Source organism: Bombina bombina, chromosome 4, assembly GCF_027579735.1.
Source record: "Bombina bombina isolate aBomBom1 chromosome 4, aBomBom1.pri, whole genome shotgun sequence".
Classification (NCBI taxonomy): Eukaryota; Metazoa; Chordata; class Amphibia; order Anura; family Bombinatoridae; genus Bombina; species Bombina bombina.
Window position 1 is genome coordinate 264,179,148 of NC_069502.1, and position 22,522 is coordinate 264,201,669.

The window sequence follows — 22,522 nt, forward strand, 5'->3', positions numbered from 1 at the left end:
TTCGGATCTCCTGGGTTCCTCTACTCTCCCTCTTGGGGGTTGATAGAGGTTTTTCGGTTTTGGAATTGTGGAAGTTGAGTGCCGCAGGGCTTACTCCTCGGAAGCCTTGTGCTCAGCAGACTCTGGGTCTGAGTGGTCTCTAGCACGGCTTTGCAGGTTGTGTAACAGATGAGTGGTTACCCGGGCTCCAGTTTTTCCCTTGTCGTTATAGTTTTTTGTAGGGTGTCGAGTAATTTCAGGCTGTGGTGCCTTTCGAAGGAGCCACCTCTTTTGTACCCACCCTTTGTTTACATTCAGTGTCCTCTAGCTTGGGTATTGTTTTCCCAAAAGTAATGAATTCAGCTGTGGACTCTTCCTGTAAACATAAATTATGCTTACCTGATAATTTTCTTTTCTTCTGACAGGAAGAGTCCACATCTCCCGCCCGCGCTTTATCTAAAATCACCCTGATATTTCTCCTAATGTTCCTTGTTCCCTTGGCAGAATGACTGGGGGATGAGGGAAGTGGGGGAGGTATTTCAAGCCTTTGGCTGGGGTGTCTTTGCCTCCTCTTGGTGGCCAGGTTCTGAATTCCCAAAAGTAATGAATGCAGCTGTGCACTCTTCCTGTCAGAAAAAAAGAAAATTATCAGGTAAGCATAATTTATGTTTTTGTTTATAGTTAGCATAGAGGTCAGGAGACTTGGTTGTCTTAGCTTTAGGGTTGAAGGGTCACATTCACAGTGATTTCTTGGTGGCAGGATAGTTCGGGACTTTATGAATTACAGCTCATTCCTCTTGTTCTGGGTCTTTTTCCTGGGTTTTCAAGAATGAGGCATTAGTAGAACAAATTAACAAAACAGCATCAGGTTTGTATTTACACTCCTTCACCAAATAATCTTTCAGTTTGAGATTTTTGTCTTGGCTGAAGCAGTTTTTGGCAGGATGGTTCTCCTGGAGGTAGTTCTGGTAAATAGGTGCCTGCCACTTTTCTTTTGCCCCACCCATTTTTCATAGACTATGCAGCTTTGGTTAGTTCCCAACAGTAGTGAATCGGGGACTCTCACCACCATAAGAAAGAAAACATAATTTATGCTTACATGATAAATTCCTTTCTTGGTGGTGAGAGTCCTCAAACCTGCCCAATTCTTCTTAGTGGCAGCAGTTCTAGCTTGCAAGACTAGACTGCAATATAGGTTTTAAGCAGATACTGCAGTATACAATAGAACTGCACAGGTTTAAAGGGACAATCAACACCAGAATTTTTGTTGTTTAAAAAGATAGATAATTCCTTTATTACCCATTCCCCAGTTTTGCATAACCAACACAGTTATAATAGTATATTTTTTACCTCTGTGATTACCTTGTAGCTAAACCTCTGCAAACTGCCCCCTTATTTCAGGTCTTTTGACAGACTTGCATTTTAGCCAATCAGTGCTCACTCCAGGGTAACTTCACAAGCATGAGCTCAATGTTATCTATATGAAACACATGAACTAACGCCCTCTAGTGATGAAAAACTGTCAAAATGCTTTCAGATTAGAGGTGGTCTTCAAGGTCTAGGAAATTAGCATATGAATCTCCTAGGTTTAGCTTTCAACTAAGAATACCAAGAGAACAAAGCAAAATTGGTGATAAAAGTAAACTGGAAAGTTGTTTAAAATTACATTCCCTATCTGAATCATGAAAAAAAAAATTGGATCTTGACTGTCCCTTTAAGCAGATACTGTGTTATATACTAAAACAGTAATACAGGATTTTAGCAGTAACTGTAGTAAACACTAGAACAACAACACATGATGTAGGGAGATACTGCAGTATACACTAGAACTACAATATATGTTTTAAACAGTTACTTTGGTTTAGCAATTCAGTGAACTAGTAATACTCTCACCACCATAAGAAAGAAAACATAATTTATGCTTACAATTGTGTGTTTTCAGTAAGGGCGCTAAGAAAGCTAAAGATATCTGAAATATAATAGCTAAGGGGTACATACAAGAAAAATTATACAGTATTCTAACTGAAAAGTGGATTAAAAATGTAATCAAATTATATGTATATGAAAAACATTTTTTGAGGAGATCATATAGTAAAATTCATTTAATAGTAGCAAAATCTCTAAAAAAAAAAAATGAGACATCAAAATAAAAAGAAAATACCAAAGAGAGTTACCGTAAATGAAATAGGGACGTTTCCCTAATGATTGTACACAATTTTAAAAAAACATCAGGTATTAATATACACAGTCTAAAATAACGCACAAAGACTGAAATGACAGTAATATGTAACTCCCATAATGCATGCAATATCATAAAGGAGGTCAAATTAGTAAATATAACAATGAATTAACCACAAGGAATGGGTTAATATGAAGCAAATAGTTACAGCATGAAATCTCCACAATAACGTATTTGGGACATGAAAGTTCTTGGTATGTAGCAAAGCAGTATGAAGGCAGAGTAAGCAATGTATCACTGGAGAAAACAGATGACTTATGGAGCAATATTGTAGCAGGGTTACTTGTAATCCTACGATAAGATTAAACAGTTTGCAATAGGGAAATATGTTACCTTAAACTTCTATGCCTCTGAGAAGTAGGTACTGTGTATTGTCTGTGGATTTGTTGATCAACCGCGTGTTCACACCACGTGACTTTGTGTCTGACATCATGGGTGACACTCGGGGGGCCCGTCTCGGCCCAACAAACCAACCTTGCTGCAGATTTTTGATAAGGAACGATCCTCTCATCCACCAAAAGATGTTGTTAATCTCTCAGTGAGAGTGATTCTGTGCTTTCGCCTGCACTTAGTACTATGCACGCAGGCAGTGGTTGTTTTTACAGGATCAGGAAGTGATAGCTAACCCGGGTTATAGAAATCTTGTAAAGTGTAGCCAAAGTATTAAAAGAAGTAAAAGGTCACAACATTCAACGCGTTTTGCGCTATCAGAGAGCACACAGTCGATATACAGTACCTACTTCTCAGAGGCATAGAAGTTTAAGGTAACATCTTTCCCTTTTGCAAACTGTTTAATCTTATCGTAGGATTACAAGTAACCCTGCTACAATATTGCTCCATAAGTCATCTGTTTTCTCCAGAGTGATACATTGCTTACTCTGCCTTCATACTGCTTTGCTACTTACCATGAACTTTCATGTCCCAAAGACGTTATTGTGGATATTTCATGCTGTAACTATTTGCTTCCTATTAACCCATACCTTATGGTTAATTCATTGTTATATGTACTAATTTGACCTCATGTACGATATTGCATGCACTATGGGAGTTACATATTAATGTCATTTTAGTCTGTGTGCGTTATTTTAGACTTTCTATATTAATACCTGATGTTTTTTTAAATCGTGTACAATCATTAGGGAGACGTCCCTATTTTATTTAACTCTCTTTGGTATTTTCTTTTTATTTTGATGTCTCATTTTTTTTTAGAGATTTTGCTACTATTAAATGAATTTTACTATATGATCTCCTCCAATTTTTTTTTCATATACATATAATTTGATTACATTTTTAATCCACTTTTCAGTTAGAATACTGTATATTTTTTCTTGTATGTACCCCTTAGCTATTATATGTCAGATATCTTTAGCTTTCTTAGCGCCCTTACTTAACTCACACTTGTACACTTGTTTTTGAATAGAATGAAAGATCTATTTACTTGTAAGAAGTTTGATATCTTTGACCTTTGCGCTCTACTAGATCCCCTCCTCACATAATTTATGCTTACCTGATAAATTCCTTTCTTGGTGGTGAGAATCCACAAACTTGCCCAATTTTTTTTAGTTGTGGCAGTTTTAGCTTGCTGTTTTTTACCCTTCTATCTTTCTTACTTCTTACTCCTATACTTGGCTATACGTCATACCGGAAAGGTTCAGGAACTAGGAGGGATATTTAGATTAAATCTTTTTTATTGAACATTTTAAGGATACAGTACAAATAAAGTCAGTCACATTTAACAGTTGAGGCATCACCTGTCCTGTAAAGAGATAGGCTGTAAGGAGAAAAGAACCTTGAAAGAGTTCAGATTTCCTGTAGTACAACCTCAGAGGCCTGTACTAGTTATAGTACATGAATCAGCATCTCTTATGAGTCTCCATTACAGGCTGTTTGCGAGGGTGGAAGCGTCCTTGAAGTCCATATGACACATTTCCCTCCATAAAATCCATCTGGTGGTATAATATGAGGCAGGTGATTTTCTTGTATAGTTTGGGAAGAAAATTCCATATTATTGACTATTTGTATCAACAAAAAAATAAACATATACAGGTAATATAAACATTTTTATACATACTAACTTAAAATAAACTTTATTTAACTGTCGATAAATCTATTTTTGTCACTTTGTCTCGATCTTTACTACTTTCTGAACTAATTACCTCCATTGCTCATAGGGATTTCAAGATGGTCTTGTCTTCTTAGTTCTACAGTAGCATGTTACCTAGATATGTGTCCCCCCACCTCTACCCCAATTCTAGTTGTCCTGTGAAGTGAGACTTGAGTATGATATGTTCCTTCCCTCATTCCCAAGCATCCAGTAGTACCATATCTTCTGAAAAGAGTCTGATGTATTTTGTATGTGAGCAGCTGATTCATACATAGAGTATGTTTGCTTGATTTTGGACAGTATGTCCGACCATGTGGGTGCTCCCGTTTTCCAGTACTTTGCTATACTGGTTCTAGTTCTGGTGCATTGTATTCTGATGAAAGCATTAATATAGTTATTGAATGCGGGTAGATTGTCATGTAAAAGAGCTTGTGGTATTTCTAGGTTTATATTCTCATCTAGTAGACCACTCAGAAGCCTAGAGAGGTCCTTCCATATAACACTAACCCTGGGGCATTCCCACCACATATGGAGGTAGGTTCCCACCTCTTCGCACCCCCTGTAGCAAAGTCTAGACCCATTATTAACAGAGTGAGCCGTTTGAATGGGAGTCAAGTACCACCTAAAGGAGGTCTTGATGATGTTCTCTCTAAGGTCAGCACTCGGTAGATTCTTACTCGAGTCATGAAACAGCCTGTCCCAATTTTCTTGTTCTTTTTCCACCCCCAGATCAGCCTCCCATCTGAGTATTAGTGGAGATTTGGATTTAAGTTTAGCTATCTGCAAGTCAAGATATATTTGTGATATTGCGTGTTTAGGTCTGTTGGAGGTACTACTCAGTCTTTCCAGATTTGTAGTAGGGTGTATAGTACATTTGGATATGTATGCGCGAATCGCAGATGCAATTTGTAAGTATAGGAACCACTGTAGTGGCAACGGTTCTATTTTTTGCCTCAATTGTGAGTAAGAGATAGGTAACCCATTTTTAACAAGATCCGCGGAGTCCCTTATTTTCCCATTTGCTTATTAGTGGTCTGTAATCTGAGACTATCAAATATTTTAAGGGTTTTTTCAAAGAATTTGCAGGGAAAATGTTGGGGATCTGAAGAGCAGAGTGCCATTCTTGTATTGAAAGTTTAGTAATTGGGGAGTATTGTGTTGTCCCTTCCCCCCAAACTCCGATTTCCATATGATGTCCTCTGGGGAATTGAGTTTCCCCAACTCAGATTCTAAAGCCGGCCAGAGGATGTTGTTATCTCTCCTGCCACATAAGGAAATTTGAGCTAACCTAGAAGCCCGGTAGTAATCATGTAAATTAGGTAGCCCAACCCCTCCCAATTGTCTGTGTCGTGTGAGAACCTGAGAAGGGATCCTAGCCCGTTTCCTGTCCCTGAGAAAGCTGTGCAATGCCGATTGACTTGATTCAAGGTCCTGTTTGTTGACTTTGATTTGTAGAACTCTGAATAAATATAATAATCTTGGCAAAATGTTCATTTTAATGTAAGTTAGTCTTCCATACCATGAGAAATTATATGTCTGCCATCTGTTAAGGTCTGAGCGAATTTTCTTAAATAGTGGGATATAATTTTGTTTGTAAAGGCTGGAGGAATGGGGTGTTAAGTTTTTTCCTAGGTATTTTATACTATTTTTAGCCCATCTGAATTCAAAGTTGGTTTCAATAAGTTTAATTGTGTGTTTTTAGGAGGGAAATTTATGTTTAAATCTTTTATTAGGTTTATTATTTTTACAGAAAAATTAAACAGAATAATACATCAATAAGGCATATCTATTTAAATATGAGCATAATCAGAGGTCCTGATATCTCCACATGTATCCAACTTTTAATGAAGACATTCAATCCTGACCTATTATCTCAATAATGATATGCATAGACATACAAACTTGTAAAGAATACAGAAGAAAAAGAATCAGAAAATAAGGAAAAGGAAAAGAGGAGGGAAGAAGAAGAAAGAAAAAGAAACCCCGAGGATTCAGTGCTACCTCATCTGTCGATATCCAGCTCGTAGATATATTATCATTTATCCCCCTAGTATGGGGTCTCCCAGAGAGCATGAGTAGAAGTAGAGTGGGGAAAGGAGAGAATGAGTGCATAGGTAAGAAAAAGAAAAGGGGTGAGTCAGAGCAGAACAGGGCTCCCAGGCTCCCCCCCCCCCCCCCCGATCGTTGCAAACCATGAATCCTGCCCCTCTAATGAATCTTATCGGGGGTTAAGTGGCTAAGTCCTTATTAAGTGTCCAATAAAACCAGACTCTTTCAAATTGGGATTGAGTGTCTAGAATTTTAGAAGCTGCTTCATACATACGGTACGTCAAGTTTAATTTATTCCTCACCTCTTCCCACGCCGGGGCCCTCACCTTCCAGTATCTTGCGATACACGTTCTGGTGACCGTGCACGCTATCTTAATAAATGTGTTTATCTGTTTGTTGTATTGTGGGAACGGATCATGTAGTAGGGCCTGTATTGGTTTTAGCGCAATTTGATCTTCTAAGACCACCCCTAGGAGGGAGGACAACCGAGCCCAAATAGGCTGTATTAAGGGGCAGTCCCACCACATGTGGAGATATGAACCCACTTCTCCACAGCCTCTATAACAGAATCTATTATTTGTGATGGTCATATGGTGTGTTCTAGTTGGGGTTAGATACCACCTATAGATGGTCTTAATAGTATTTTCTCTTAAGTCGGCGCTAAGTAGGCCAGCGCACGCCGACTGTAGAATCTCATCCCATTCTTTTTTGAGTTTATGTATGTTTAAGTCTTTTTCCCAACTTAAGATTATTGAGGGTTTTGTAGAATTATTTTGGGCTTGAATCTCTACGTATAGTTTAGATATCATCTTTTTAGGCCTGTGAGCTGAGTACATTAAAGACTCTGTAAGAGATGAGGTGTGGTTCCCACCTAGTCTAGTATAGTGTTGAATAGCAGAATTAACTTGGAGGTATTGAAACCATAGCAACTTCTGAGGTGTTATTTGAGTTTGAATTTGTGTGAATGTCTTAGGTTTACCCCCTTCCAACCAATCTGCGACCCTGTACAGTCCCCTATTTGCCCATTTATCCACCATCAGCTGGGTGTCAGAAGTGAAGAGATATCTCATTGGGCGCATGATCGATTGAGTGGGAGATAGTTTAAGTTGTTTACTTACTAGAGACCATAGGTGAGTGGTGTGGTCGGCGACATGTGAGCGATACCTAGTTAGTGCTGTGTCTGTCGATTGTTTGCACCATAGTATATCATCCGTGTGAGTGGATCCCCTTAGGTCTGCTTCAAGCTTGGGCCAGAGGACTAAGTTTCTCCCTCCCCCCACAAGCAATGTTTGTGCCAATCTCGCTGCTTTGTAATATTCAATTAAATTGGGAGCCCCTATTCCTCCTAGGCTTTTATGTTTTGTTATGAGTGAGGATGCTATCCTAGCCATTTTTTTCCCCCTAATGAAGGTCAAAAGTTCCGCCTGCATTTTTTTCAAGTCTGATATCGGGACCTCAATGGGGAGCGTCCTAAATAAATATAGTAGCCGGGGCAAAATCGTCATCTTTACAGATGCAAGCCTGCCCATCCAAGAGAATGGATGCAGCTTCCACTTAGCTAGGTCTCTTTTAGGAGGGAAATTTAAAGGGACATGAAACACAAAAAAATGTCTTTCATGATTCAGATAGAGAATACAATTTTAAACAACGTTCCAATTTACTTCTATTATTTAATTTGCTTCCTTCTCTTGTTATCATTTGCTGAAAGGTTTATCTAGGTAAGTTCATGAGCAGCAGAGAAACTAGGTTCTAGCTGTTGATTGGTGGCTGCATAAATATACCAATTGTCATTGGCTCACCCATGTGTTCAGTTAGAAACTAGTAGTGCATTGCTGCTCCTTCAACAAATGATACCAAGAGAATGAAACAGATTAGATAATAAAGAAAATTAGAAAGTTGTTCTTTCTGTAGGGCGTCTTTACCTCCTCCTGGTAGCCAGGAGATGAATTCCCAGCAGTAATGATTTGTGGACTCTCACCACCAAGAAAGGAAAAAATTTATCAGGTAAGCATATACAATATGTTTTTTAACCCTCGGGTTTTTATTTCAGAATCATGCTCATTAGTATTATCTTCCAATAGTTGTGTATTAGCACACCACACAATCATTTACCCCATCAAGGGAAATATCTATACTATTACTTAACATTTTTTTATGTTTTACACTCATAGCGGGTGATTTTACTTTAGAGTTATTAATACATTTTTCCATGTGTGCCAAAACAAAAAAAATAGAAAAACAGGGGATAAATAACACATGCAGGACCAGATTACAAGTTGAGCACGAAATATTGCTTCCGCAAATGCGATATTTGCGCTCAACTTAGTAATACCAACGCACGCAAGCTTTTCGTTCACAAGAGTGCGCTTCCATAGGCTCTAACGGGAACCTCGTTCTCATCCCGTGAGACACGGCATGAGAACTAGCGAAGCAAAGAGGGTAATTCACTCAGCGATGGGCAGCAAATATAAATATATATTTATATGTATATACACATATTAACACATAAATATATAAGCATACACCTATATATTTACTTGGAACACACAGTTCCCATAGACCGCAATGTAAAGGCACTTTTCAGTGCCATTATTTTTTTTCTAACACGCCACACCACCGACTTTAGCCCCCAAAAACTGCTTAACGCAGTTATTTTAAAAAAAATGCTATGTTTTTTTAAAAGGGACCTCATGTTATTTTGGAGGCTATTGGGGGACATTTAAAAAATTAACCAAAGGTCTGACCTCTGGTTAATATTTTGAGATCTAATTGCTACCGCAAACTCGCGTTATCAATAACCAGCCACTTGTAATGGCTGGTTATTTATTGTGCGTCTGTAAACGGGCAAAGTTGCCTGTTTCCTGGCATGCAATAAATTAGCACTCCACTTGTAATCTAGCCCATAATTGTGAAAAAAACGTCTTCTGTGTAAAGCAAAACGTTATAGTGATACTTAGATAGCTATTACAAATCTACCTATTATTTATTGTGTCTTTTATCTATAGTGGAGCAACCACCCTTTGAAAAATTCACAGATCATTCAATGAGCCTTTTGAGGATATACTAAAAGTGACGGTATAGTAAATGTGAATATATATTTTTTATTTTTCTATACCACTTTCTCAATCGTAAATCGTATGGGCAAGATACACAATTGACCTTATCTCAAAAAAAAAAATGTTGATTCTATTGGAGCTTAACCCGGAACACTAAAGCAAGCAAGCAAGCAATTAATATAGATCTCAGGTCACATAATACGCTTCTTCTACCCTTAGTCTGTTAAACTTAACTAACTTTTTATTAGACATGCTATTATAGCCATTATGAATCTTTACAAATAAGCAACAATAATAGGATTAGTACATCGTACTACACCCATTAAGTGAAATAAACAAAGCCCACGAGAGAACTTAGTGCCCACATAAGCAGATTTCGTAGCCACTATTATCTGATAACAGGCATAGACTCTAACCTGATGTATAGATATAATAATACACATGAACAGTACTAATGCTCCAAAACCTTATAACAAAGCCATGTCTGCAGAGTCTCTCCTGTAAGAGCCCCCAAATTAAAGGTAGCAAATAGTCACAGCCATGTCCATATTAGCAGACAGGATAGCAACTCGAGAGTCCCTGGTTTTCCTTAAGAAACGTACACAGGATTGAAGATTCACTAACTGGAATATTCCTTAGGCAATGGTAATTTTTAGCACAGAGACTCTATATAACATTGGATGATATCCCATTTCCAATCATGCATAACCAGCAACGATTTTCTCAATTCTCTTTCACCACAAGAAAGGCAAACAATTAGCTAAGCAGCACCAGAAACAAGATATATTGATAGATTGCAGCCAGTTCAGCTCTTAAACTCTCCATAGAATCTTATCATATTTGTAGACCGTTAAAACTGGCTTTTTTTATAATGCCAGAAAATAGTACTTATCTTTAAAATCCGGTACGCTCCAGGATACGGTTTAGATTCTTCCCTTTTAAATAAGATGCTGATTCTTCTCTGTACATAAGACAGTAGTCCGCAGGAGTGAGACGAATCGCATTGCATTTTATTCACATTGGTGGGATATTGATATCAATTTAATACAAGCTCCTGCACAGGAGGCGAGCCGAGAAGGGTCTCAGAGTTTACCCGCTCTATCCCTGCTCTAACCTCATAAACGGATCCTTAGAGCAGATCAAGCACAGCTCCTCTTTAACCTCTCACCTACCAGACCGATGATATTGGATCCTGACGCTCAGCGCCTGGGTGAGGCCTACGCCTCCATCATCCTCAGGTATGTGTACCCTCAGGACAGGGCCGGGCAACGTCTACGGATAGGACTTCCACGTGCAGACCCTGATGCCCACAGGTCAGTATCCAAGCTGCGGCACAGCTCCCCCCCCAAAGGATTATTGCAGCTTGTGTGCAATGGTAAACACTCTCCCAGACCGTGAGCGTTTGCGTGACTTCACCCACAACGAAAGCCCATTTAGCTTTTTTAAACAGTTGTACAAAGTGGTAACCTGGTCATCCCTTAATATATGCTCATAATGTTTTACCTGCATAATGCATTTGCAGTCTTGAAAGCAGCCAGTTTCCTAGAACCTAGACAATTTGTCCTTTAGTCTTCTGTACATACTTGCATGTGGACAACTTTGGTTTTACACAATCAGTACTGAATGCGACAGAGGTTGGGAGAAAATAAGATTTTACTACTTACGATAAAACTGTTTTATTTATACTTAAAGCGAATTTACTGGGAGGCCTTCCTTAGTACACTGCTTATACACACTGCTTGTTTAATGTGTAGGGATATTTATCCCAAGATACATCCTAGCTTCACTAAACATGCACTGATGCAGACTAGATTTAACTGGTTATAGTAACACTACTGTGAGCTCCTAAGTACTCCCAAGAAGGCACAAATGTGTGTGGGTGTGTTTGTGCACATATGAAATATGTATGTATAAAATATGTGTAAAATGTGTGTCTGATTTTATAAATGTATGCACTCTGTATAAGACATGTTTAGAACATTGATTTTCAAATCAATCCAAAATTGAGCTTTGTTTTGCCCCCAATTTTCTACTACCATACTACTGGCACTGAACTTGTGGGAAACATATTGGGATTTGTAGTGTCAATACATGAATGGGAAGTACTATTCTCACCATATTGCACATGAAAGCCGTGCCTCCATAGAATGAGCGTGCTGTGATGTCACCACACAACAGCCCATGTAAATCACTTCTGCACGTGAATTAAAGCTTTAGCACTTCAATTGCCTTGTTAGCCTGGAGTAATAAAGAGGTTAATAATTTATTGATATGACTCCATGATTTTGTTTTGTTGAGCCCTTCCCTGTGACAAATTTTGTTTCCAATATTACAAAAGTATAATTTAATGTAATTTTTAAAATGTACACTGTGTTTAACATTTAGGACTAGATTACAAGTGAGGCGCAAAAATGGTTTTGCGCAAGTGATATTGTCTTTTTGCGAGCCATTTTAATTGCGCTGATATTACAAGTTGAGTGAAATTGTGATTGCGCTAGTGCAATAGCCATTTACTCTTCAATCCTTACCACGATCTCAGAGCTGTGGTTAACACACATCAAAAATACATTACAAAGTACAGTTACACTCATTTTAACACTGTCTAATAAATATAAAAAGAAAGTATATATATATATATATTGAATAAAAAAGTTATAAGAGCTTAAAGATATAAGATCTCGGGTGTTAGAAGAAAAAAAAGCCGCCAAAGTACTTTAACATAGAGATACATACACAGCATACATTGCTAAATATGTATTTGTATGTAAATGTATATATATAGTTATGTCTCTATATGTGTACATATGTATGTAAATGTTTATATATGTATTAACAGACATATATATATATATATACATATAAACACATAAATATATAAGTACACACATATATACATATATATATATATATATATATATATAAATGCATTATAGCCCTTTGCAATTAAAGGAATAGTCTAGTCAAAATTAAACATTTTAACGATTCAGATAGAGCATGCAATTTTAAGCAACTTTCTAATTTACTCCTATTTTCAAATTTTCTTCGTTCTCTTGGTATCTTTGTTTGAAAAAGCAAGAATGTAAGCATAGGAGCTGGCCCCTTTTGGGTTCAGAACCTGGGTAGCACTTTATGATTGTTGTCTAAAATGTAGCCTCCAATCAGGAAGCTCTACCCAGGTGCTGAACCAAAAATGGGCCGGCTCCTAAGATTACATTTGAATAAAAATAACAATAGAACAAAGAAAATTTGATAATAGGAGTAAATTAGAAAGTTGGTTAAAATTGCATGCTCTATCTGAATAAAGAAAGTTTAATTTTGACTAGACTATTCATTTAAGTAGATAAAACATGATAAAACATATATATGCAATATTCATATTTAAAGGGACAGTCTACCATAGAATTGTTATTGTTTTAAAAGATAGATAATCCCTTTATTACCCATTCCCCAGTTTTGCATAACCAACACAGTTATATTAATATACTTTTTACCTCTGTGATTACCTTGTATCTAGGAACCTTCTTCCAGCCCCCTGATCACATGACTGTGACTGTTTATTATCTATTGTCTTAAATTTAGCATTGTATTCTGCTAAATCTTAAATATTTTTTTGTGCCTGAACACAGTGTTATCTATGTGGCTCACGTGTACTTTCTGTCTCTTTGTGTTGAAAAGAGATTTAAAAAGCATGTGATAAGAGGCAGCCCTCAAAGGCTTAGAAATTAGAATATGAGCCTACCTATGTTTAGTTTAAACTAAGAATACCAAGAGAAAAAAGCAAATTTGATGATAAAAGTAAATTGGAAAGTTGATTGAAATGAAAAGTCCTATCTGAATAGTGAAAGTTTAATTTATACTAGACTGTCCCTTTAAAGAGACAGTCAACTCAAAAATGTACTTGGAGTACTTTGCCTATCGTACTGCAAGACGTATATATACATCTTAGCTTCAGGAAGCGCCAGCGGTCTCAGCTGTTAAGTTACAGCCGAAAGCTGGAGTTCCTGAAGCTCCAGGCATCTGAAACATATGGACCTGGAGCGCGATCGGCACTCCGGTTCCATATGAGGGTAAATGCGTTATCTCTACAGACTGTAACACTGTGTGTGTCACTGTCTGTAACAATCTTCTGTTGGTGGTGGTGGGTGTGCGGCCCAGCAGTGGAGGGGGGAGGGAGTGGGAGGACCCTACTCTACAGAAAAAATAAATAGACAGGGAGGGATGGGGCAGCTGCACTATAGAAAAAGGGATGTGGGGGTGTAGGTTGTGATAACTAATAATCTCGGGAGATGGGGGGACACTACGCTACTGGTAATATACAGAAGAGAGAAGAAATTAAGAAAAAAAAAAAAAACGTTTTATAGGTACTGGCAGACAGCTGACAGTACCTAAGATGGAGGCTAATAGTTAGAGGTTGGAGGTTTATAGAGCTGTTTGGGGGGATCAGGGAGGTTGGGGGGTAAGGGGGGATCCTACACTGCAGAAAACATCAAAATAAAATAAAAAATAGTTTATTTAAAAAAAAAAAAAAAAAAAGAAGCCTTATATTTTCATACTGACAGTCTGTCTGCCAGTACCTAATATGAGGGTGACCAGTGGGGGTTGTGGGAGGGAAGAGAGCTGTTTGGTAGGGATCAGGGGCTGGGAAGTGTCCAGTGGGAGGGTAATCTCTACACTAAAGCCAAATTTAACCTTTTAAGCTACCTAATTAACCCCTTCTCTGCCAGGAATAATAGAAGTGTGGGCGCAGCTGCAATTCGCGGCCTTCTAATTACCAAAAGGCAATGGCAAAGCCATCTATGTCTGCTATTTCTGAACAAAGGGGATCCCAGAAAACTTTTACAACCCTTTGTGCCATGATTGCACAAGCAGTATGCTCACCCCTTAATAAACTTCCCCAGCTCATCAACACAGTCAGCTCCTGAACTAGATTACTGCCAATGCTGACTCAGTCAAGGAGGATGCCGGTGACCAGTGAGTGAGTGAACTTTCAACTCAGTTGGCAAAGCAAGAGCACCTCCTCCCACCCGGTCACCCTGAGTGCCACAAATTTCACTTAGTCAGTACTGATACTCACACACTGTGCTCCCTGATTGCCAGCAGCAGCCAAACAGAACTTCTAAGTTCTTAGTGACTGTGTCCCAGTCAGCTCAGCTGTCAGTGCAGCACAGTGTGTGAATCCATTACAGGTCCTAGGGACTCTCAGACCGGCAGCCTGAGCCACTACCCTCCTAGTTCCTGCCTGCTTGCTGCCTTCCCTAGTTGCAAGTCCCCCACGGCCAGTGCAGTCTGTCTGTACCTGGCTTCTGCCCCCAAACATTATTACAGTATCAGCTACTTGGGATCAGATAATTCACTGACTTGGACTTACTGAGCTCCACAGAGAGACGAAGCAAGAATTCCTCCTGATGACCCGGCGTCCCCCATCCTCACACTCTCACTCGGAGCACCGCACTGAAGCTGCCACTACCTCACGGGTGCAGCTGTGCGCCAAATGCTTGACTGAAGGAAGTGACTGTAATACCACATGACCATCTGAACACTCGTAACACTATACTATTGGTTACAATTTTGTAAAGTCAGATCCAATAGAATTTAATAAAAACAAAATGTCAAAATCAATAGAGGCCCGGTGCAATGCGGGACACACAACACTCTGCCCGGGACATCGGGACAGACCCCTAAAATCGGGACTGTCCCGCGAAAATCGGGACAGTTGGGGGGTATGTTAATATAACAATGTTGGTTGTGCAAACCTGGGGAATGGGTAGTAAAGGTGTTATCTATCTTTTTAAACAATAACAATTTTGGTATTGACTTCCCTTTAATAAATATTTTAACTATGTATTTACTGTAAATATTTCACATTTGCTAATACCAATATGCTATGTTGTTTGCACGATGGGTGTTTTTTTTTAAAAAAAAAAATCATTGATTTCTATGGGGAATGCAAAAATGCGATCGTGTTTACGTGATCTCAGGTGTTCTACTTTTTTCTCTCTATTGATTTCTATGTGGGAACACATGCACACGCGAAAACTCATTAGGATTTTTGCGCTATTCGGGTTACAGCTTGCCCAAAATAAATGATTTTGGAACTTGTAATACATACGCAACCTGACTAGCGCAAGACGCTTAACTCTAGCGGAGTTTTTGCGATCGCAGGGAAAAAAATACAGTGCCACTTGTAATATACAGGTTTAAAAACCCTTTATCCAAACTGCTTGGGACTGGAAAATGTTTGGATTTCAGTATAGTTTGGATTTTGGAAACATTTGCATCTTGGGACAGTTTGGAGAGTGGATGGAAGTGTAACCAACATCTTATGCCATTTAAACAATATTTCATGTCATAATACTGCTTATACATGCAACTTAAAGGTAGTTTTATATAATTTTTAATACTTTTGTACACATAGTACCCTCAGAAAGATAGTACAATACTGTAATCAGAAAGGTAATCGTTTGTTGTTTTAAAAAAAATATCAATTTGCATTTTAGAACACACAAAAAAAAAGACACAAGCAGAGAAGATTGTAACTTACAGACAGGGAATTATTTTATTTTGTTATAATTATTATTATTTTTTTATTTTTTTTAAATATTAATTAAAAAGTTCGGATATCAGATTGTTTGGTTTCTGGATTTCGGGAATTAGGGTTTTCTCCCTGTACTACTATACATATTGACTGTCAGAAGTCCTTAAATTGAATCATTTCTAAACATGTTCAATATCTCTCTTTAGATTGGGATCAGATTCAGACAATAGATTCTCTGCTCAGGAAAGGTGGCTTTAAGGCTCCCATTACCAATGAGTTTAGGAAAAGCATCAAACTCACAAGGTAAGTTCTCTGTCATTCCCCTTACAGTTAAAAGACCAGTAAATACAGTAGATTTGCATTATCAACAAATACATAATAAAAAAGACAATGCAATAGCACTTAGTCCCTGAACTTCAAATGATTTGTATATTTGTTTTCTGACAAGTTTCAAAGTTTCAAAATGTCTATTTCCACTCATAATGTATCATGTGACAGCCATCAGCAAATCACAGATGCATATACATATATTCTGTGCATTGTTCACATGCTCAGTAGGAGCTGGTGACTCAAAAAGTGTAAATATAAAAGGACTGTGCACATTTTGTTAATGGAGGTTAACTGGAAAGTTGTTTAAAGCGTATTAAGTTGTTTAAAACCATAAATAAGAAAGGGTAAATGTAGCCACCAATCAGCAAGTGCTATCCAGGGTCTGAACCAAAAATGGGTCGACTCCTTAGCTTAGATTCCTGATTTTTCAAATAAAGATAGCAAGAGAACGAAAAAAATTGTAATAGGAGTAAATGACAAAGTTTCCTAGAACTGCATGCTCTAGCTGAAACATGAAATAAAACATTTAGGTTTAGTATCTCTTTAAGAGCCAACCTATTTTTGGTTCAGCACCTGGGTAGCGCTTGCTGATTGGTGGCTAAATGTAGCCACCAATCACCAAGCGGCACCCAGGTGCTGAACCAAAAATGGGTCGGCTCTTAACCTTACATTCCTGCTTTTTCAAATAAAGATAGCAAGAGAACGAAGAAAAAATTACAATAGGAGTAAATTAAAAAGTTGTTGAAAATTGCATGCTCTATCTGAATCATGAAAGAAAAAATGTGGGTTTAGTATCGCTTTAACCCCTTAGTGACCAGACCATTTTTTTATTTTTTTTACCGTTAAGGACTAGGGCTATTTTTACATTTCAGATGAGTTGTTTAAAACGTATTAAGTTGTTTAAAACCATAGATAAGATAGCTGCTGAAAGGGTAAATGTAGCCACCAATCAGCAAGTGCTATCCAGGGTCTGAACCAAAAATGGGTCGGCTCCTTAGCTTAGATTCCTTATTTTTCAAATAAATATAGCAAGAGAATGAAAAAAAATTGATAATAGGAGTAAATTACAAAGTTGCCTAGAACTGCATGCTCCAGCTCAGAGCTTTCCAATCTTTTCATGTTGGTGACGCACTTTTTAGACCTACATCATTTCGCGACACAGTATTTAATTCAGTTGTACTAGCAAAAAGGAGGTTAAACTAACTTGTTTTAAAAGATACAGACACATACATAAATTATATAATAATAATAGGTATTTACAAGTAACAGTATGTATGTGAAAGAATTGAAAAAAAGTTTAATACCACCAATAGCTACTTACTATTTTAATGGGATGTATGAGGTTGATGGAATGAACACAGTTTCTGAATATTTAGTGGAATATTAGATAAAGACACTCGCATTTCATCATCAAGCATTTTTAAGCTTCCACTTCCTATCCATATATCAAGAGCTGGAACAGCAATGCACTACTGGGAGCTAGCTTCCAAAAAAAACAAAACAACACTTTGACTTCTGCGTTTAAGCAGCTGCCCTCAGCGCTCTGTGAGTCCGACTGACTACTGCCTGTGCTGAAAACACACTGCTGTCCCACTCACTGACTACACATGCAGTCACTAGCCAATTAAGGAGACTACACGTGCAGTCAGGAGCCAATGTGCTGCCAATGGCAATAGTTTCAGTTCCCACTGAGCTGTGCCAATAGGTTAAGATGATCTGTGACCCACTAGGTATCAATCACGTGTCAACCATGTGATATGCATAGCAGGCAGAAAGTCGGAACCCCCCCAAAAAAAATTAAAAAAAAAAAAAATGTGTTGAAGCAGGGACACACCTACACACTGCTGCCGACACACTAGTGTGTCCCGACACACAGTTTGGAAAGCACTGCTCTAGCTGAATCATGAAATAAAAATTTTGGGTTTAGTATCGCTTTAAGAGCCAACCTATTTTTGGTTTAGCACCTGGGTAGCGCTTGCTGATTGGTGGCTAAATGTAGCCACCAATTAGCAAGTGGTACCCAGGTGCTAAACCAAAAATGGGCCGGCTCCTAACCTTACATTCCTACTTTTTCAAATAAAGGTAGCAAGAGAACGAAGAAAAAATGACAATAGGAGTAAATTAGAAAGTTGTTTAAAATTGCATGCTCTATCTGAATCATGAAAGAAAAAATGTGGGTTTAGTATCGCTTTAATCCCTTAGTGACCAGACCATTTTTCAATTTTCTTACCGTTAAGGACCAGGGCTATTTTTACATTTCTGCTGTGTTTGTGTTTAGCTGTAATTTTCCTCCAACTCATTTACTGTACCCACATATTATATACCGTTTTTCTCGCCATTAAATGGACTTTCTAAAGATAACATTATTTCTTCTGTTAAGTGTGATCAGTCCACGGGTCATCATTACTTGTGGGATATTAACTGCTCCCCTACAGGAAGTGCAAGAGGATTCACCCAGCAGAGTTGCTATATAGCTCCTCCCCTCTACGTCACCCCCAGTCATTCTCTTGCACCCAACGACTAGATAGGATGTGTGAGAGGACTATGGTGATATATTTAGTTTTTATATCTTCAATCAAAAGTTTGTTATTTTATAATAGCACCGGAGTGTGTTATTCCTTCTCTGGTAGAATTTGAAGAAGAATCTACCTGAGTTTTTCTATGATTTTAGCCGGAGTAGTTAAGATCATATTGCTGTTTCTCGGCCATCTGAGGAGTGAGGTAAACTTCAGATCAGGGGACAGCAGGCAGATTAATCTGCAAAGAGGTATGTAGCAGTTTATTATTTTCTGACATGGAATTGATGAGAAAATCCTGCCATACCGTTATAATGTAAACTCAGCCTTGAATGCAGTAGATGTAGCTGATATCAGGCTGTCATGTATGTATATTTTACACTTCAGTTTTCTGGGAAATGGTACTTCTCTGGCTTTTAAACTGTATACATAGACTTAACCTATTTTGCAGGGACTTGCAATAGGTTTTAAATGACAATTAATTATTGAGGTAAAATGTTTTTTTGCTGGCATGTAAAAACGTTTTTTTCTCTGAGGTACTGGGTGAAAAAATGTTTTGGGCACTTTTTCTTCTGTTATGTGTGATCAGTCCACGGGTCATCATTACTTCTGGGATATAACTCCTCCCCAACAGGAAATGCAAGAGGATTCACCCAGCAGAGCTGCATATAGCTCCTCCCCTCTACGTCAGTCCCAGTCATTCTCTTGCACCCAACGACTAGATAGGATGTGTGAGAGGACTATGGTGATTATACTTAGTTTTTATGACTTCAATCAAAAGTTTGTTATTTTAAAATAGCACCGGAGCGTGTTATTACTTCTCTGGCAGAGTTTGAGGAAGAATCTGACAGAGATTTTTTACTATGATTTTAACCGGAGTCGTTAAGATCATATTGCTGTTCTCGACCATCTGAGGGAGGTAAAGGCTTCAGATCAGGGGACAGCGGGCAGATGAATCTACATTGAGGTATGTGGCAGTTTTTATTTTCTGAATGGAATTGATGAGAAAAGCCTGCCATACCGTTAAAATGACATGTATGTATACACTTCAGTATTCTGGGGATGGTATTTCACCGGAACTACTGTGTTAAAGGTCACTAATCCTTTTAATAACTATTCTCATGTTAAACGTTTTTGCTGGAATGTAGAATCGTTTACATTGCTGAGGTACTGTGTAAATAAATATTTGGGCATTATTTTCCACTTGGCAGTTTTTTGCTTTAATTGTGACAGTTTCGTTTCTCTTCACTGCTGTGTGGGAGAGGGAGGGGCCGTTTTTGGCGCTCTTTGCTACGCATCAAAAAATTCCAGTCAGCTACTTTTATATTTCCTGCATGATTCGGTTCATCTCTGACAGATCTCAGGGGTCTTCAAACTTCTTTGAAGGGAGGTAAATTCTCTCAGCAGAGCTGTGAGAATTCTTATAGTGACTGTGAATAAAAAACGTTGTTTTGTTTTCTTATGTACAAATTTAATTAGTGTTGTTTTTTACTAATGGGAACAAACCTTTGCTAAAAGTTGTGTTGTTTTAAAGTTTGATGCTATAACTGTTTTTCAGTTCATTATTTCAACTGTCATTTAATCGTTAATACCTCTTTGAGGCACAGTGCGTTTTTTTTTTGCTAAAAAAGATTATAACCAAGTTGTAAGTTTTTTTGCTAGTGTGTTAAACATGTCTGACTCAGAGGAAGATATCTGTGTCATTTGTTCCAATGCCAAGGTGGAGCCCAATAGAAATTTATGTACTAACTGTATTGATGCTACTTTAAATAAAAGTCAATCTGTACAATGTGAACAAATTTCACCAAACAGCGAGGGGAGAGTTATGCCGACTAACTCGCCTCACGCGACAGTACCTGCATCTCCCGCCCGGGAGGTGCGTGATATTTTGGCGCCTAGTACATCTGGGCGGCCATTACAGATAACATTACAAGATATGGCTACTGTTATGACTGAAGTTTTGTCTAAATTACCAGAACTAAGAGGCAAGCGTGATCACTCTGGGGTGAGAACAGAGTGCGCTGACAATGCTAGGGCCATGTCTGATACTGCGTCACAGCTCGCAGAGCATGAGGACGGAGAGCTTCATTCTGTGGGTGACGGTTCTGATCCAAACAGATTGGACTCAGATATTTCAAATTTTAAATTTAAATTGGAGAACCTCCGTGTACTACTAGGGGAGGTCTTAGCAGCTCTCAACGATTGTAACACCGTTGCAATACCAGAGAAACTGTGTAGGTTGGATAAATACTTTGCGGTACCGGCGAGTACTGACGTTTTTCCTATACCTAAGAGACTAACTGAAATTGTTACTAAGGAGTGGGATAGACCCGGTGTGCCGTTCTCACCCCCTCCAATATTTAGAAAGATGTTTCCAATAGACGCCACCACTCGGGACTTATGGCAAACGGTTCCCAAGGTGGAGGGAGCAGTTTCTACTTTAGCTAAGCGTACCACTATCCCGGTGGAGGATAGCTGTGCTTTCTCAGATCCAATGGATAAAAAATTAGAGGGTTACCTTAAGAAAATGTTTGTTCAACAAGGTTTTATATTACAACCCCTTGCATGTATCGCGCCGATTACGGCTGCGGCAGCATTTTGGATTGAGTCGCTTGAAGAGAACCTTAGTTCCTCTACGCTAGACGACATTACGGACAGGCTTAGAGTCCTTAAACTAGCTAATTCTTTCATTTCGGAGGCCGTAGTACATTTAACCAAACTTACGGCTAAGAACTCAGGATTCGCCATACAGGCACGCAGGGCACTGTGGCTAAAATCCTGGTCAGCTGATGTTACTTCTAAGTCCAAATTACTTAATATACCTTTCAAGGGGCAGTCCTTATTCGGGCCCGGTTTGAAAGAAATTATCGCTGACATTACGGGAGGTAAGGGCCACGCCCTACCTCAAGACAAGGCCAAAGCTAAGGCTAGACAGTCTAATTTTCGTCCCTTTCGGAATTTCAAGACAGGAGCAGCATCAACCTCCACTGCACCAAAACAGGAAGGAGCTGTTGCTCGTTACAGGCAAGGCTGGAAGCCTAACCAGTCCTGGAACAAAAGCAAGCAGGCCAGGAAACCTGCTGCTGCCCCAAAGACAGCATGAACCGAGAGCCCCCGATCCGGGACCGGATCTAGTAGGGGGGCAGACTCTCTCTCTTCGCCCAGGCCTGGGCAAGAGATGTTCAGGATCCCTGGGCACTAGAAATCATATCTCAGGGATACCTTCTAGACTTCAAATTATCTCCCCCAAGAGGGAGATTTCATCTGTCAAGGTTGTCAACAAACCAGATAAAGAAAGAAGCGTTTCTACGCTGCGTACAAGATCTGTTAACAATGGGAGTGATCCATCCGGTTCCGTGGTCGGAACAAGGACAAGGGTTCTACTCAAACCTGTTTGTGGTTCCCAAAAAAGAGGGAACTTTCAGGCCAATCTTAGATTTAAAGACTCTAAACAAATTCCTAAGAGTTCCATCGTTCAAAATGGAAACTATTCGGACAATCTTACCCATGATCCAAGAGGGTCAGTACATGACCACAGTGGATTTAAAGGATGCTTACCTTCACATACCGATCCACAAAGATCATCACCGGTATCTAAGGTTTGCCTTCTTAGACAGGCACTACCAGTTTGTAGCTCTTCCATTCGGATTGGCTACGGCTCCAAGAATCTTCACAAAGGTTCTGGGTGCCCTTCTAGCGGTACTAAGACCGCGA

At 38.8% G+C, this 22,522-nt stretch overlaps 1 protein-coding gene across 2 annotated transcripts in view; it reads left to right on the forward strand.

Annotated features, from left to right (window-relative positions):
• Window positions 1-22,522, forward strand: part of AMMECR1L (AMMECR1 like) — a 262,781-nt gene that overhangs the window by 150,949 nt on the left and 89,310 nt on the right. For both annotated transcript variants that reach the window (XM_053709953.1, XM_053709954.1), the window contains one exon: window positions 16,169-16,265. In XM_053709953.1, the coding sequence (XP_053565928.1) occupies window positions 16,169-16,265 (97 nt within the window). The remainder of the gene's footprint in view (window positions 1-16,168; window positions 16,266-22,522) is intronic.